The sequence below is a fragment of the Sciurus vulgaris genome (genome assembly GCF_902686455.1).
Source record: "Sciurus vulgaris genome assembly, chromosome: 12".
NCBI lineage: Eukaryota > Metazoa > Chordata > Mammalia > Rodentia > Sciuridae > Sciurus > Sciurus vulgaris.
The window spans coordinates 79,532,227-79,550,006 of NC_136473.1; the positions used below are offsets into that span (position 1 = coordinate 79,532,227).

Below are 17,780 nucleotides of genomic sequence, written 5' to 3' on the forward strand. Positions count from 1 at the left end.
TGAATCCAGAGAGGCTTCTAGATTCTTGCCAGTCAAAGCCTGTGATTCGCGTTCAGTTCTAGGGTAACAGTTCTCAAGTGTTTCCAGCACTCACTCCCATCATGCTCCCTGTCCTGTCCCCACACACAGCGAAGGGGTGGTTACTAGTCAGCTACCGGGAGCTCTGCAGCGCCCTCAGCAGCAAGTCCTAGAGCTGAGGGGAGAGGAGATGCAGAGCCCAAGTCCCGCAGATGTCTGATCTCTCCAGAAGCAGCCAGGACAACTGGGATGAGTCTAGATTGGACCACTCCAGGCTCCCCAGCGAGGGAACAGAGAATTACCTCAGATCCCCAGAACAGAAGCCACCAGAGGTGGTGGGCCACAGTCTCTGGCAGGAACGGAGCACCATTGTGATGTCAGCCCGCACACCCTCAGCCAGCCCTGCTGCAGTAACCCCCTCATGTTCCTGCAGGTCCCTCCGTACCCAGAAGTGTTCCGGGACGGCCTCCACACCTACAAGTTAAACGAGCAAGACACGGATGTAAGGGCAGCTCTCCCTGCTCCCTCTGTCCACTGCAGCCACCTCCTGCTCTCATCCTCATCCTCCTTCCTCCCTGGGGCTTTTTCTCCGTCCATCTCTCTCTCCTTCTGGTGGCTCTTCATACACTTGACTCATGTCCTCCCTCACTACAAACACAGCGTTCGACTTGCCTCCTTGCCCCGCTGCTTTTCTGACCCACCCTTCCCTCCCATGCTGGTGCCGCGCATTTCCCTGCTGAGCTCCAGGCCCACTGGTCTGCAGCAGCGGGCCCTGCCTGGAGCAGGCGCGCAGGCCTTGCGGAGAGTCAGTCAGTCTGTTCTGTGCCCAGCAAGGCACTAGTCCCTACAGGTGACTAGAAAGAATATGCACACTCTTGCTCAGGGAGCTTCAGGTGGTGAAGACACCAGGCCGCAGGAGGTGGCAAGGTGGATTCAGTTATTGAATGGGACCACTAATAGTTTCCTCAGACATGGGGGATGTGAGACCGTGTGGGTTGGTGGGGCAGGGGCAAAACAGGTAGCTGGGAGCTGGGCCTTGAAGTTCCAAGGCCCAGAGGGCGAGATTTGGCTCAGTGGAAGGGATTAAATGCTTGGTATAAGTGGATGTGAAAAGCACAAGTCTTTCCAGAAGAGAAATTTGGCCCTACCTGTCTATACTGCTGGCCCTGCTTGGGTAGGGGGTCTGAGCAGCAGGCCCCAGAGAGGTTCCATCCAGGTGAGGGTCAGAGCTCAGAGGGACTCCAGGGTCTCAGGATGAGAGAGCAGGGACTTCCTATGGGACCAAGGGACCAGTCAGTACTCTTCACTGCTTTCTCGCAGATTGCTTGTCCCCACACCTGCCTGCCCTTCCTGTCCAGCTGGGGAGGTGAAGCCACAGTCTTCTCAGCCCTTTGTGAATTGCACCCCTGCAGGAGGATGGGGGTGTGGGCACCAGACACTGGGCTCTCAGTTCTCCCCCTCTTGCAACCTGACCCTCTTCCTCGAAGAATAAATACATCTCCCCTCCCAACATGGAGACCCTTCCTCTTCCCGGAGGCCTTCAAAGGCGAGGCAAAGGCCCAAGGCTCCTCAGCAGGGGAAAGGAGGCGGTATCCAGAGGCCAGGCCCTGCCAACGCAGTTCCCAGGTCCCCATCAAATCGTGTCCTTCATCCCCTTCTTTCTCCTTCCCCTCCCCCTACTTTGGGCCCCCAGAAGCTGCTGGGCAAGTTGTGTGAGCAGAACAAGGTGGTGAGGGAGCAGGACCGGCTGGTGCAGCAGCTCCGAGCAGAAAAGGTAAGAGCCTGGGTGGTCTGGAGGGGCCTGGCGGAGAAGCCGTGGGTGGCGGTCTCCATCCTGACTGAGCTGGTGAAACCTTGTCCTTCCTACACTTCTGTCCCACCCATCCCCGGAACTGCTGAGGGTCTCCCCTGGACCATACCCAGGGTGAAGGCAACCTCTGCTAAGCTGCCTAATTGAATGCCAGGGGCTTAGGCCTCTGCTGTTAAAGACCCCAGACAGGAGCTATCAGGGCAGCTCATGTCCTTCTCCCGCCTTTCTTCAGGAGAGCCTGGAAAGTGCCTTGATGGGGACCCACCAGGAGCTGGAGATGTTTGGAAGCCAGCCCGCCTATCCAGAGAAGCTACTGCACAAGAAGGAATCGCTACAGAACCAGCTCATCAACATCCGGGTGGAGCTGTCTCAGGCGACCACGGTAACCTGGGAGTGGGGTCTCTGTGCTCCTCACCATCCAGCTGTGCTGCCCTAATCTGGATTCTCCTTGGAGGACAAAAGCCAAGTGCTCCCACCCAGGAGGGGCATTAGCAGAGACCCTAACTCCGCTTTGCAGATAGACAGCAAGCATGCCAGCCTGGTGTTCATCACGTAGTTTCCACCCAGAAAGTGAGCTTATTTCCCATCAGCCGTAGCTGTACCAGAGGTTCTTCGGGTCAACCTCAAGTGGAGGGCTAATCGTTTTCTTGGTTGCTGCAGTACCTCTGCTGCCTGCTTCTGTTCTCTGGCTTGGAAGAGCAGGGCACTGGCAGAAGTGCCACAGCCCTGGTCATCTCCCAGTGGAGCCTCCAGCACGGGCTGTTTGGATAATGATGACCCTGAGAGGCAGCAACAAAGGCCCCAGGAAAACGTAGCCCAGGAAAGAGCAGTGTCTCTAAGTTCCAGGAAGCAGACACCCTCTCCCTTGCCCTTTTCTCTTTGCCCACCACTCCTGGTCCCCCAACCTGGGCAGAAGAGGATCATCCCCTTTCTGCCTGGCCACATGCCTGGAAAGATCCAGGGTTGTCTGACTCCACAGTGGGATGTGCCCCTGTCCCTCTTGTAAGGCTAGTGTTGGCTGTCACCAAAATGTCTCCGCCTTGTGCCCCTCTCCTTCTGGTCCTGTGTTCCCCTCCCCAGGCCTCAGACTTCGGGTACCCTGGTCCCCAGCCCCCTTACAGGGCAAGGAGGGAGGATGGGCTCGGGCAGCTTTTTCAGCCCGCCCTCTGCTTGCAGGCGCTCTCTAACAGCACCGTGGAGTACGAGAACCTCGAGTCCGAGGTCTCCGCCCTGCACGATGACCTCTGGGAGCAACTCAACCTGGACATCCAGGTGAAGAAGGGCCCCCGAGCAGATGGGGGTGGGTCACTCAAGGTCTCCCATAGTCCTTTTGGACCGAAGAGGCCAAAGCTGTCTCCTTTCTCTCTTTAATGATTTCAGAGAGTTAAGGAGTTGGTCTCGAACAAAGGAACAGTCTCAGACCCCTTGTAACAGACTCTTAAGTTTCAGGATGAAGAGAATGTGGGTTTCTTCTTTATTCTCACCAACTCACAGGGGAAGGCACTAACGCCAAAGCAGGGGAGACTTAGGTCAGATATAGAGTGTTCTATGACAAAGGATTTAAAACACAGACATAGAAGTGTCTCCATGCTATCAAAAGAGTGGACAGAAGCCAGGTGTGGTGGCGCACGCCTGTAATCCCAGAGACCTGGGAAGCTGAGGAAGGAGGAGCACAGGTTCAAAGCCAGCCTCAGCAACTTAGTGAGACCGTGTCTCAAAAGAAAAGAAAAGAAAAGAAGAAGAGGGGGCAGAACAGGAGTGACCTGTGCAGTTGCCGTGGGAATGAGACTTTCCTTCCTGGGCCGGGTTGGAAGTGGCCGATCTGGAGGCAGAAGGATGAATGAGTGACCTTGGGAGCTCTCGTTCTCTGCTTCCTATCTTTCTCCACCCAGGCCCTGCCCTTCTCCAGCTAGTTCACCTGTCCTGTTCCTCTGATGCACTTAACACCCTGGTTTCCCCCATTTTCCTCCTGGTAACAAATCTCACCTCCTCAACCTTACAACTGACTGGGCAGGGTGAGGGAAAGACCCAGGTCCTCCCTTGTCCTGTGGGCAAACCACACTTTGAACATGTACATTTTAGGAAGTGGAGTAGGGCTGTGGTCAAGTGTGCCAGCCTCTGACCGAGTGGATCCACGTGTAAATGGTGGTCACTCCACTTCTGCTCCACGTGGCCCTGGGCTCAAGCCCCCTCATCTCTGAAATGGAACAATGCTGTGCTTACCGTGTAGAGCTGTTGTCTCACCAGAATGAGCTGGTGCATGCCAAGCCCTGGGTGTGGCGCTGGGTACTAAGCAAGGCAGCATGAGGGGTCGTCTTCTACAGCGTAACCTGCGTAACCTGTGCTGAGGACAATCCCGGGCCTTAGGGTGTGTTAGGTGTGGGTATTACAAAAGAATGTTTGGAGGTAAAGAAAAGCACTCAGCTGGAAGCTCCTGCCCACAGAAACCGGGCTGCCACATGCAGGGCAGGGCCTTGCTGTCAGACCACCCTGCCGCTGGTGGGGGACCTCAGCAGGGTTGGTTGACACTTTTGGTTCTGAGGCTCTGGCAGTTCTGGGGACAGAGTTTTATGCAAGCCAAAGAAGCAGAGGCTGCCCACGAGAAAGATGGCCGTGCTGGTGAGGGCCATGTGTGCAGGTGCCTGCGGACAGCGCTGCTGCCTCGGATGCCAGTCCAGAGCTCGGGGCCAGGGATGAGGGCAGGGAGGGACACCTCTGGTGGCTGTTTCCTTTGACTTACTCTGCGGCTGTTTCAGAATGAGGTGCTCAACCGGCAAATCCAGAAGGAGATCTGGAGGATCCAGGATGTGATGGAGGGGCTGCGGAAGAATAACCCGTCCCGGGGCACGGACACCGCCAAACACAGAGGTGGGAGCCTCCTGGGCTTCGTGCGTCTCTAGAAGCGCTCCAGGGATTCTGGCCTCCTTCCCACACCTGCCAGCTCACATGGTGCTCAGAGCCAGTTGGCACCTTCTCAGAGTTCCAGAATCTTCCCCCGAATCCTAGGGTGATGGGCAGAGCTCCCTTATCCTCCAGGTAGACCACTTAGAGACACCCGACCCAGATACCCTAGATTCCACCCCAGGAAAGGTCAAAGCACACCTGAGCCTCCCTGACCTTCAAAGACATGGGCCCACAGTTGACCCCTACTGTAGTTCCTTCCTCGAGCCCTAGGCCCTTGGTCTGGCTTTTTTGATACCTGGGAGGCCACAGTGTCATCTCCACCCACCATCTGTCCTTGCTCAGGGCTCCTCTCAACAGGCAGCCTGTGACCCCAGCACCTGTAGTAAGTCTCTTGCAGCAGGGCCAGGTGGCCTGAGGCACTGGATCCTCCCTCTCACGTCCCCGCGGGGTCTTCCCCTCCTCCACATGCATTCCCCACGCACACAGGCCACACCTCCTCTCCCGGCCTCACCTCTCTCCCCTTCTGTTTCCCCAAGGAGGACTCGGCCCCTCGGCCACCTACAGTTCCAACAGCCCGGCCAGCCCTCTCAGTTCTGCCAGCCTCACCAGCCCCCTGAGCCCCTTTTCACTGGTGTCTGGCTCTCAGGGGTCCCCCACCAAGCCGGGGTCCAATGAGGTAAGCTGGAGAGATGGAGTACAGGTCGGCAGGGGTGGGAAGAGCAGGTAGATCCTCATTTACCTAGAACTGCGCAAAGTCTGTGCCCCTCTTCCTCAGAGGCGCTAGTCCTAGTGCTTTGGCCCTTCTCTAAGGGAGTCATTCTCACACCTGGTTGTGGGACCTTCCTCTGGACTTCCTCTGCCTCTGTTCTCGTTTCCTTTCAGCTTCCCGAATACCAGGGTAGTGAGCAGTGATCCCCTGCACTTGACTGGAAGGCAAATCCAGGAGTGTTCTGGGGGTGAGAGGGTGGAGGGTCAGTGTGGGAGGCAGTTTCCTAGTCAATCAGCAAGAGCTCCTGAGAGCTCTGGACAGCCAGGGGTGGGATAAGGCCCTCTTGGAAAGATACTCGTGCATGGCCCAAGTTCCTTCATTTCACTCAAGGAGCCCAGCAGCCAATGGGGACCGACACTCATAGCTTACCAAACATGGTGGTGTGGTCTGGGTATTGAGCCCTATGGTTCAGACTGTAAATGCTCTGATACTCCAAAGGAGGGGAGGGAACCAAAGGCAGGTGGAACTTCAACTGGGCCAGTGAGCATTTGGAACAAGGAAGAGGTGTCACAGGCAGGAAGGATGGCAGAAGCAAAGGAATGGGAGTGAGGAGAGCACTTTGGAGAAAAAGAGGAAGTCGGGAGTGGTGGGCAGGTGGGGGCTCAGTCGAGGGCTTCAAAGGCCAGGCGGAGCTTTAGCTGTGAGTTGGCGCTCTCTCTAGGCCAGGGGTGGGATGCCCGTGTCCGGGGCCCAGTCTGTGCTTCCTGTATGGTGACGTCTGGCTCTGCTAATGCTCTTTTCTCCTGCTCTCACAGTGGCTGCTCTTGTTCCTCCTAATGCTCTGGCTTCTCTGACACAGGAACCTGGCCCGCCTCGGCCTCCCCTTCCCAAAGCCTACGTCCCCCTGGAGTCTCCTCCCACCGTCCCTCCACTCCCTAGCGAGAGCCGCCTCTGGCCATACCCCAGCTCCCCTTCCTGGCACCGCAGTGGCGAGACAGCCAGGGGTCAGGTACCCAGCACCCTTGGGTTCTGGAGGGTGGGGACAGGGGAGAACAGGGCAAAGGGCCAGGCAAGGGGCAGGGCAGGGCCCCAGAGTTGTTTTCCCCACTCATTTTCCCAAAGCTTAATTTCCACTGGGCCCTGCCCAGTTGGGCTCTGGGGTAAAGAAAGGACATTAAGACAGTTACAGGCCACCTTTCCCTTTTTTGATCTCTATGGTTGATGGGAAATGAATTGCTGCCCCTCTCTGGCCGCAGGCTCACAGGCAGCAAAGGTTGTCAGTGTTGATGTCTTCATGCCCCTCTCCCTACCAACATGGCCAGCCAAAGGAAATTGAGCAACACCCATCCCTGGTGCCATTTCAGTCCTTGTCCACCTCAGACCCAGCCTTTTTTTTTTTTTTTTTTTTTTTTTTTTTTTGTGGTGCTGAGGATTTGAACCCAGGGCCTTTTGCTTGCAAGGCAAGCACTCTACCAACTGAGCTATATCCCCAGCCCGGCTTAGACCCAGCCTTTTGTGTTTCCTCTCTGCCTCTGTCATGTCTTGTCTTCTTTGGCTCTCATGAGCTCCTAGCATAGAAGACATAGGCCCTTTTCTCTCCTGACTGGGCCTCTTCTCTCGCCTGAATCCCTAACCAAGATCTAGGAGATGGGCATTAGGCTTGCAAGGAAGAGGTCATGTGGTAAGACATTTGTGCCTGAAATTGGAAGACCCATACTCTCTTCAAAGCTCAGCTCCGTGTCATTTGGGTAACCCATGAGGGTTCACAGGGAGATGGACAAAGCAGGTAATGTTACCTGCATTTGACAGGCAAAGAAAACTTACTCATGCTCTCCAGTTGGGCTAGAGCTGAGGTCTCTGACCTCTGGAATCTAGTTTCCAGATTCTACTCACTGAAACTTGGATACTTCACTGTACTATGGGAGGAGGTGGCTCAGATGATATCTAAGGTCCCTTCCTGCCTCATTATTCTTTGAGCTCTTTTTATTCCCCTAGAATCCTGGTACCAAGGTCCACCTAGTTCTCTTTGCTCCAGTGTTAAGTGGGATCTTGACAGAATCCTCAGAGACCCTAGGCTTTGCAGCTCCCTTCTCTGGCCATTCCTTGACCCTGGTTCACAGCAAGTCTGTGCTTCTCAGAACTTGTCATGACAACTGGTCGGTTTGAGGGGCCTCTCTGATGGACCTCAGTAAGCCCTGCTGGAGGCCCTGAGTGCTCATTCCTCAAACAGCTCCATGGTGACCAACCTGAAGATGCATGGAGAGGAAGCCCCAGTGCATCTTGTCCACTTCTCAGCTGGCACATATAGAATTTCCATTTCCTCTGTCTTTAAAGGGTTTGAGCTCCAACCATTGCAAAATAAAGAAATATCACTGGGGGCCAAATTCCCAGTAGCCACTCCATTATCAACCACTTTCTCATTCTTTCTCCCCAGTCCAAGGCAAGCTATGAGCAAAACAAGAAAGACCCTCACCAAACGTCACCCCTGGACACCCCCAGAGATATCAGCCTTGTGCCCACCAGACAAGAGGTGGAGGCAGAGAAGCAGGCAGCTCTCAACAAAGGTACTTTCTGGCACGTCTTCCTCTGGAATGAAGGCTAAGGATGAGAGAGGAGTCCTAGAGGCTCATTTAGACCTGAAGAGAGTGCTTACCTGACCTGGGCCTTTAACCTGGGTTGCAAGTGAGACAGAGCCTCCCCCCGAGAAGTGCTCTCCATAAGGCCCCCTGGCTGCTCTGTCTCCCTGCAGTTGGCATCGTGCCCCCTCGGACAAAGTCACCCGCAGATGAAGAGGTGGCCCCATCGGCAGTGGTGAGGAGAACTACCAATGGACTCACTAATGGACTGTCCTCCAGGGTGAGTCCATGACCTGTGGCTCCAAGAGCTTGTGTGGGCCTGTGCTGTGCTAGGAGCCCAGGGCCTGTGAGTGTCCACACGTCTGCCATTACTGTTCAGAAAATCTAGGACGCGTGGAGAAAGGTAGAACAAGTTCCCCTTTAGAAAGACATGTCAAGAGACAAGAAAGGTAAACATAATATGAATATAAAAGAGTAATGAAATTATCATAGCATGCCACTGGTGAAATAAAATAGAGGAAAAGCAACAGAAACCAGTGGTCAGAGTCAAATGTGCTGATCCAAGGCCAGGTTCATTCCTTGGGGCTGGTAGGAATTAGCCAATCACACGCACGGTGGCGTAAGACAACATCTTCTCTCTGTCTGAAGGCCAGAGCTACATCAAGGTGTCAGCACCTTGGAGACGCTGAGGGAAAGCATCTTTCCCTAGTTTGTGGTGCTTCCTGGCAATCCTTCACTTTCCTTCTCTCGTAGACACATCAGTCCAACCTCTTTCTCCATCTTCATATCACTCTCTCCTCTGTATGTCCCTTTCTATATCTTACAAGGACCCTACCCTTGGATTTAGGGCTCACCCTAATTCATAACAATCTCGTCTTCAGATTCTTAATTACATCTGCAGAGACCTATTCCAAATGAGCTTGTAGGAGGATTGTGAGTTCAAAGCCAGCCTCAGCAACTTAGTGGGACCCTAAGCAACTCGGCAAGATACTGTCTCTAATTAAAATATTTAAAAAAGGACTGGGGGAAACTGGGATTGTAGCTCAGTGGTAGAGCACTTGCCTAGCACATATGAGGCACTGGGTTCCATCCTCAGCACCACATAAAAATAAATAAAATAAAGGTATTGTGTCCATCTGCAACTAAAAAAAAAAAAAAAAAAAAAAATACTGGGGATGTGGATCAGTGGTTAAGCACCTAAGCACCCCTGGGTTCAATCCCCAGTATAAAACAAAAACAAAAATAAAAATAAATAAGGTTGTAGTCAGGTATTGAGGGTTAAGGCTTAGGGAGGCTACTAGTCAACAACTATACTTCCAAATTTTATGCCCATTCCTCTTGCAAAATCCATGCATTCCATCCCTATATCCCCCAAATTCTCAGCTCATGGCATCAACTTTAAGTGTAGAATCTCATTTAAAAAGCATTAGCTCGAAAGTCCCAACTTCATCATCTAAGTCATCTATCAAGTGTGTGTGAAACTCTATAGTATGATTGATTTGGAGGCAAAATTCCTTTCTTCCTGTGAAACTAGAAAATAAGCTAATCAACTTTCAAAATACAATAGTGGGGCAGGTATAAGGTAGACATTCCTGTCCCCAGAAGGAGAAATTAGAAGGAAAAAAGGGATTACTAGTCCCAAACAAGTTTGAAATCCAACAAAGAAAATTCCAGTATGTATGTATGTATGTATGTATGTATTTGTCAGTGCTAGGGATCATACTCAGGGCCTGTGCATGCTAGCCTAGCCCGCTGTCATTGAAGGCTGCCCTCACTAGGTTTTAAGGCCTGAGAACAATCTGTGGCTCACCATCCTCCCCTCCCTATTGGTGAGGGTTCTGTCCACCCTTGCTGCTAGGCCTGCCTCTCTGGCCTCTGCCTCTGTGCCCATGGATTTGCTTTCAGAGTCATTTTTTCTGTGTGTGTGTGTGTGTGTGTGTGTGTGTGTGTGTGTTTTATTGTGGATTAAACCTGGGATGCTCTACCACTGAGCTGCATCCCCAGCCCTATTTATTTTTATTTTGAGATAGCATTTCATAAAGTTGTCTAGTCTGGCTCCAACTTTGCCATCCTCCCGCCTCAGCCTCCCAAATTGCTGGGATCACTGGCCTGTGCTGACTAGGCACGTTCTTCCATCTTCTTAAAGGGCAGCACACGGCTGTACCCAAGGAGCTCTATCAGCCTAGTTATTCCTACCTGTAGATTCCCGGAGACCTGACAGCTCCCCCCACCCCCACCATCTTATCTCTTTTTCTTTTTCACAAACTAACAGGTGTGTTTGCTCATATCACATTCTCAAAAGCACATGTAGGTTCCTGGGTATTTCATGCCACTAGAGGACTCTGGAGCTCCTTTCTGGATAATCCCATCTCTGATTCTGGCTTCTTCTGAGATGGTGGATTGGATTCATGAGTCTCACACCTGATCTCTTCTGCTAAGTGTTGTCCAACCACATCCTTGACTCCCTTTCATTAGTGTATGCTTTTCCCAACAGGGAGTTTTCCTAATTTAAGTGAGACCCTCCCAAATAATAAAGGGTAGGCTTATTTTGGCCTAACCTTTCCTTCTTCGATGAATCTTTTTCCTCTTCCATTTTATCATAGGTACAAAGAGAATCAGGTCACATCCTCACCACCTTGCTGGGAAATCTCCTCAGCTAAATATGCAGTGACTCTCTCTAAGTTCTGCTCTCCACTCTACAACAGGACCCAAGTCAGCTGAACTTCTGCCACCTTATAACAAAGATGTCCCTTCCTCTACTTTCCAGTTATTTGTTCTTCATTTCCTTCTGAGACTTCTCCGGAAGCACCTTCATCATTCATTTCCTACCAACATTCTGTTCATGATGAACCTTGTATTCTCTAAGACCACCGATGATTTCTTTTTATTTTTTCTACACCCTTATCAGAATCTTCATTAAAGTCCCAATTTCTATCAGTCATCTCTTTAAGGAAATCTAGGCTTTTTCTCTCATTCACCTCAAAATTTATCCAGCCTCAACCCATTACCCAATTTCTAAGTTTCTTCCACATTTTTAGGATTTTTTGCCTTTGTTTTGTTTTTATCATGGCATCCATTTCCCAGCACCTACATTCTGGGCTGGTTTTCTTGGGCTCCTGCACCACATACTGGGTGACTTAAAACAGTAGAAATTTATTCTTTCACATATGTGGAGGCCAGAAGTCCAAAATCTCTGTGTTGACAGGACCGGTTCCTTCTGGAGGCTCCAAGGGAGAATCTGCTCTGGGCCTCTCTTCCAGCTTGTGGGTGTTGCTGGCAGTGCTTGCTTGCATTTCGTCTCACGTGGGCAGGTCACTCTGATCTCTGCCTCCGTCTTCCCATCATCTTCTCCTCTGTGTCATCTTCCTTCCTGTCTCTTGCAAGGACACCTGTTATTGGATATGAGGCTGCTCTAATGCACAGTGATCTCATATTTCCAAGTGAAGTTACATTCATGGGTATCGGGGGGTAGGTCTTGACCTATCTTTTGGGGACTGCTGTCCAACCCACTGCAGGCAGGCTTCCCAGAGAAGGGAAATTTTAAGGGCCTAGAGTTAATGAGAACCTGGACAGGAGGTGAAGCACCCGTCAGAGCCTTGTCTCCCTACTGCAGCAGGATCGCCCCAAGAGTGCTGTGTTCCCTGGTGAAGGCAAGGTCAAGATGAGCGTGGAGGAGCAGATTGACCGCATGAGGAGGCACCAGAGTGGCTCCATGAAGGAGAAGCGGAGAAGCCTGCAGCTCCCAGCCAGCCCAGCCCCGGAACCCAGCACCAGACCTGCCTACAAAGTGGTACTGTGCTCCCTGCTCCCACAGGCCCAAGCCTGGCATCTGCCCACCCTGCCAGTTCTTGGGCCATGACTAACTCATGCCAGGAAGGCTGGGGAGAAGGGAAGCTGGGGGAACCCAAGCCAGCCTCCTGGGATAAGTAGGGGAGGCCTCTCCCCACAGGGCAAAATATTTCTTCTTTACAGTTAAAGAAAAATAATGCATGAAAAGGAAATGACTTATTTCTTTTTGTTGAAATCAATTATGCAAAGTTCAACTGGTGAAGAACAGTACAAAATCCCCCATGTAGAAATAACTGTCACTTGTGCACCTTCTTAAGAGTCCCCACTATGTGCTTAGCATCAGGCTGGGCATCCTGAAGTGGTCACCAGAGCAATGCAGTTCACAGATCCCCTTCATGTCATTTCATTCCAACCCTTTTGACACATTGGGTTAGGAATTGTTATCCCTATTATATAGATAAGGACACAAAGTCAAGAGAAATTAAGGGATTTCTGAGCGACTCAGCTATTAAGGTCAGAGCTAGGAGTAGCCCAAGGCATCTGCTTAACTTTCCTTTCCATTGAAATTCAGAAATACAGAAAATTATGACTCATCAATCCTCCCCTCACGAAGTTTATATTCTAGTTGAGGGATTGAACTTCTATAATGTGAAACAATCAGAAATCAGTACAAGAGACACAGACTCAACTGCCCAAAATGTGGTGCCACATATGAAGACAGGGGACAGCAGGGAGGGGCAGTGGCTAGTACTGAGAAGAGACGTGGACGAGGCCTTGCGGGCAGGTGGCTTTGGGAAAGCAGAGGGAAGGAAGATGGTCGTGCCCTGGAGGACAGTGGGAGCCAGGAGGCAGCAGCCAGATCAAATGTGCACTGGTCAAGGACGACGAGGACATGGGTGTGGAGGCACAGGTAGCAGTGGTGGTCAGGACAGTGCTGTCCCCTAGGTGCGCCGTCACCGCAGCATCCACGAGGTGGACATCTCCAACCTGGAGGCAGCCCTGCGGGCAGAGGAGCCTGGTGGCCAGGCCTATGAGACGCCACGGGAGGAAATTGCCCGGCTTCGTAAAATGGAGCTGGAACCCCAGCACTACGATGTGGACATCAATAAGGAGGTGAGTGGAGTCCCCTGTGGGGAGAGCCTGGAAGCAGATCAAAGCGGTGACCTCTGCGTCTCCACAGCTCTCCACCCCAGACAAAGTCCTCATCCCTGAACGGTACATCGACCTGGAACCCGACACTCCCCTGAGCCCTGAGGAGTTGAAGGAGAAGCAGAAGAAGGTGGAAAGGATCAAGACGCTCATTGCCAAATCCAGGTAACCGGTCTGGGTGCACCTTGGCTTCCTCTGCCCTCCCTGGCACCTAGAACACCTGGGGCACTAGATGTCATGGGGGCACTGAGCCTCCCAGGGTAGAGCAAAATGGAAGCAGCGGCTCGAGGCAGCAGGCTGGGCTCAGGAACCTGGCAGGACAAGGATGCTGCCACTGGGCCCGAGAAAGACCTGCTGGGCTCACACACAGACCAAAAAGAGAAAACTGAAGGGTTGTCCTCTGCTGACCTCTTCCCCTTCAAGGCTGCCCTGAGGGTTCACTTGAACCTCTGAGTTCATTTGAAAACATTGAGGGTAGGGGTTCCAACTGTTTTGCCAGGGTCCCACTCACTCCTAGGGACAGCCTTGCAGGGCACCAGAGGCTGCATCCTCGCAGGCCCCTGACCCTCCCCGCCAACCTCAGCCTACAGGCCACCCCAAGCCAATTGGACCATGCTGTCCCTCCCTCCATGTCTGTGTGTCTGTGCCTCTTCAGTATGCAGAACGTGGTGCCCATCGGCGAGGGGGACTCTGTGGACGTGCCCCAGGACTCAGAGAGCCAGCTGCAGGAGCAGGAGAAGCGGATTGAAATCTCCTGCGCCCTGGCGACCGAGGCCTCCCGCAGGGGCCGCATGCTGTCTGGTGAGAGGGGCTGGGCCTCGCTCCGCCAGGGAGACCAGCTGACCAGGTGTAGGGGAGGAAGTGCTGAGCTGCAAGGGGGGCAGGGACAGAGAGAGAGGAGGCTAAGGTGATGTTCCTCAAGGTCAAGGTGAGCATTTATTGAGTACCAGGTACTATGCTGAGCCCAGGGGAGTGTAAAGGGGCCAGGGTTGCTGACATCCAGGAATTCCCAGAGTCAAGATGATCCTGTGAGCCACTTATATGGAGAAGCAGTCAGAGGCCAGCAGGAATATACAAGGGCCATGCTGCCTGGGCAGGTGGGTCATGTAAAGGCGCAGAAAGGGGTGATAGTGAAGCTTGATGGGAAAGGTAAGAGTATTTGCCAGTTGGGGAAAAAAGAGTCAGCTATTCCAGCATATCCTTTCCCTGGTCATTCTTGCTAAATGCAAATAGGCAGAATAAAAGAGGAAGAATTTTTACAAAGAGAAGGCAGTCAAGGAGTGGAGAGTCATATAATCACCACCTTGGCTGCTGACCAAACCCACTTTCCTGCTAAGAAAAGATGAGGATGAGGAAGTGACTTCACCGATACAAAGGTCCCAGCTAGATGAGATACGGGTGAAGTCACCAGGATTAGCTTCTGCTCAGCCGCAGACAGTGTTCCGGGACAGATGAGGCTACGATCAGGCTTTGAAGAAGGAAGTTGGTTCCAGAGGAATGGGAGGGTAAAGGTGGAGGACAGACAGCAGTTAAGTCACGTACACTGGAGACTGTCCCCTTCCACACAAAGCAAGGGCCTTGGAGGCCACAGTCAGAAAGGGAGCTGTGGCTTGAGGCGACTGGTATAGGAGAGTGGGACTGGTGTGTAGGCCACAGTTGCAACAGTCTGGGCAAGAGAGAAGAAACCAGCAGTGAGGACCGTGGCCAGGACACGGTGGGAAGGAGGAGGTTCGGGTTGGTGATTGAGCAGGTGTCCGGTTCTGGTGCTCTGAGGCTCCATTTGCTCATCTGTAAAATCCAAATCAAAACACCTGCCTTCAGTTCAGGCAGCATGGGGGTCAAAAGCAATGTATGCCAGGCTCCTAGCACAGTGCCTGGCACTTAGCACTCAGTAAATGCCAGCCAGTGGTCGTGGCCACGATAGTGGCAGTGGCGTTGGTGACGCTCATAGGAGTAGTTGAAATAGCCATCACTGATGACCAGATGGGAACCATTTATTCATTTTCTAATTATTTTAAATATGGCTAATGTGGCTATTTTCAGAAATCTGAGGCTTTCAGACCACAACAGAAGGTGTTTAAGGAGAACCTGCTGTCAGGTTAGGATGAGCTGGGTGCGGTGGCACATGCCTGTAATCCCAGCAACTTGGGGAGGCTGAGGCAGGAGGATCACAGGTTTGAAGCCAGCTTCAGCAATTTAGCAAGGCTGTAAGCAACCTAGTGAGATCCTGTATCTAAATTAAACTTAAAAAATACAAAGGGTTGGGGATGTGGCTCAGTGATTAAGTGCCCTTGAGTTCAATCCTCAGTACCAAAAAAAAAAAAAAAAAAAAGGAACTTTAGAATACGTGGCCAGGGAAGGCCCCCAGGTACTTCAGAGACAGGCACTCTGGAGCTGAGGGGAAAAGAAGAGTGGCTTCAGGGCTCCTTCCTGCAGCCAAGAGGCAGCAGAACCAGTTTGGCTGCAAGCAGGGAGCCTCTGTTGAACCTTCCTGTAGTTTAGCTGCAAAATGAACTTGACCAAAGATCAAATTCCACATGCTCTGGGCAAAAGGCAACTTCCTGTTTCAAGAGGGTAGAGCCCACAGTGGTGTTTAAAACTTCACTCTGCCCTGTCCCAGCCCCGGCTGTCTCTACTGCAGCTCCCCAGCCCAAGGTTCCATGAAAACAAACCCACCCAGCCTATCTGATTTCCCCCTCCACACACACGGGCTCACATTTTCAGGGTCTGTGTGCTGAAAGCAGATGGTCAACTTGCTTTTGCCAAAACCCCAACTATGTAAAAAATGGCTGTGGTAGGGCCAGACCTCAGACCTAGCCCACTGTCCCCACCACCCCTGGCCTGTGGCCCAGATCCCCCAGAGCAAGGGTTGATCCTGGGCACATGCAGTGTGAGCATAGGTTCATGACCACGACACTGTGGCAGGGATGGAGAGCTGGCTACGGTTGCGAGGACAGTGTGCAGCTGGCACAGGATGTAGCATCCAGTGCCTGATTGTGGGTGGGTAGCACGGGTAGTGTCATCGGTGATGAGTGTTGTAATGTTTGCAGATCCATCCGGTTTGCAGAGTCAATGATGCTACATGAGAAGATGTGTTATTTCTGAGTTTGTATGTGTGGCATGTCATGCGCAGTGTCTGTGTCTGATAATGTTTATGGACATGTGTATTTGTGTGTATTCAGGATGTGTAGTGTGTGGGTGGAGGGAAGGTTTCAGGGCAGTAGAGAAGTATGTATATGTGCAAATACATTTGCAAAACATCCCTGGGTGTTGGGTGGAGGATCATTTTTTTGCAAGTGGTGGTTGCACACAAGTGTACCATGTACAGGTGGGGGTAGCAGTTTCCAGATGCACATATTTATGTGTGATTGGCTTTTTGTGCAGTATGGACAATGATAAAGCCCGTTTGTGTATGTGTTATGTACTGTATATATCGCAAGATTTGTGAATGTGTCTGTGCAAGATGAGAGTGAGCATGGTTTCCTGGGTGTGATGTGACTGGCTTTCTATGCTGTGAATGTGGTTACTCAGGCCTACACACACTGTACTATTATATCTGTCTAGTACACATCGGCCACACAGAAAAAAAAAAAAAAAAAGGAATTTTAACTATTTTGATGGATATATTCCTAGTATATATTTAGCATTTCTCTGCTGTCTAAAGGAGGTTATATTTACATAACTAACTTTTGGTGTTCATTTCCTATCACTGTAAATATCCTTATTCTCTCCACCTCTATTACAGGGATGCCTTAAGGGCCTGCTAAGATCTATTTGTAGCCATACTAAGTATTTCCCCAACTGATATATTTTTAAAGTTACTATGTCTACTTTTTACAAAAGGGTTTCACTCTTCAGTTGGACCTTCTTGCGGATTCAGTGGTCCTCTCAACTCCTCTTGCTTTTCCAATTTTCTGATTCTAATCTGCAAACCAGAACTCCAGCCAGACAACACCTACTGGAATTGTATATAAATAAAACTAGCTGGACTCTGTCAGGTTCTCTCACGAGTCAGTTATAAGAACCCCATCGCATAGACCTCATAATGTCTACTTGGTTCCCTGTAGATATTGGGTGTGATGGTGCGCCCCTATAATCCCAGTGACTTGGAAGGCTGAGGTAGGAGGATTGCAAGTTTGAGGCCAGCCTCGGCAATTTAGTGAAACTCTCAGCAACTTAGCAAGACCCTGTCTCAAAAGAAAAACCAAAAAGGGCTGGGAATATAGCTCAGTGGTAAAGCACCCTTGGGTTCAATCCCCAGTAACACAGAGAGAGAGAGAGAGAGAGAGAGAGAGCGAGAGAGAGCGAGAGAGAGATTCCTTATTCCTTGCTTAGTTGTTTTGTTTTTGACTGTCATAGTTGAGATAACTAACCATGGGGTCAGTGATGTGAATATGCACACAAATGGGCGTTTGAAAGCATTTGTGAATGCACTTATACATGTGTTACTTATACTGGTGTTATAAGTATGTTGGGTCATGTGGAAGGACACAGGCTTGGAAGTGCACAAACACTCCCATACCTGAGTTGTGTGCCAGGAGTGTAACCGAATGGTGTTGCCAGATCCCAGGCCTGAGCTATGGATTGCGTGTAGGCACAACAACCTCCGTGTGAGAGCTGCGTGGGTCATGTACACACGTGGCCATGTGCAGATATGCAAAGGCAAGAGCTACAATGGCTCCTTCTTTTGCATAGAAGTCAGGAAGCTGATGAGGTCTAGGATGGGGTGGGGAGCAAGGGACCAGGAAGTTCAGCATTGTATCCCTCTTGGCAGAAATGCAGTGTGACCCCGGCTGAGGTCTGGTTCTTCTCTGAGCCCAAGCTG

At 51.5% G+C, this 17,780-nt stretch overlaps 1 protein-coding gene across 10 annotated transcripts in view; it reads left to right on the plus strand.

Annotated features, from left to right (window-relative positions):
* PLEKHA6 (pleckstrin homology domain containing A6) overlaps nucleotides 1-17,780 on the plus strand; it is a 126,300-nt gene that overhangs the window by 102,959 nt on the left and 5,561 nt on the right. For 7 of the 10 annotated variants that reach the window (XM_079107388.1, XM_079107384.1, XM_079107385.1 and 4 more), the window contains exons 13-25: nucleotides 452-520; nucleotides 1,712-1,792; nucleotides 2,061-2,210; nucleotides 3,005-3,100; nucleotides 4,585-4,696; nucleotides 5,269-5,408; nucleotides 6,301-6,450; nucleotides 7,876-8,005; nucleotides 8,191-8,297; nucleotides 11,631-11,807; nucleotides 12,752-12,919; nucleotides 12,987-13,120; nucleotides 13,611-13,756. In XM_079107388.1, the coding sequence (XP_078963514.1) occupies nucleotides 452-520; nucleotides 1,712-1,792; nucleotides 2,061-2,210; nucleotides 3,005-3,100; nucleotides 4,585-4,696; nucleotides 5,269-5,408; nucleotides 6,301-6,450; nucleotides 7,876-8,005; nucleotides 8,191-8,297; nucleotides 11,631-11,807; nucleotides 12,752-12,919; nucleotides 12,987-13,120; nucleotides 13,611-13,756 (1,660 nt within the window). The remainder of the gene's footprint in view (nucleotides 1-451; nucleotides 521-1,711; nucleotides 1,793-2,060; nucleotides 2,211-3,004; nucleotides 3,101-4,584; nucleotides 4,697-5,268; nucleotides 5,409-6,300; nucleotides 6,451-7,875; nucleotides 8,006-8,190; nucleotides 8,298-11,630; nucleotides 11,808-12,751; nucleotides 12,920-12,986; nucleotides 13,121-13,610; nucleotides 13,757-17,780) is intronic. The other 3 variants (XM_079107380.1, XM_079107387.1, XM_079107386.1) reach the window with 3 other exon arrangements.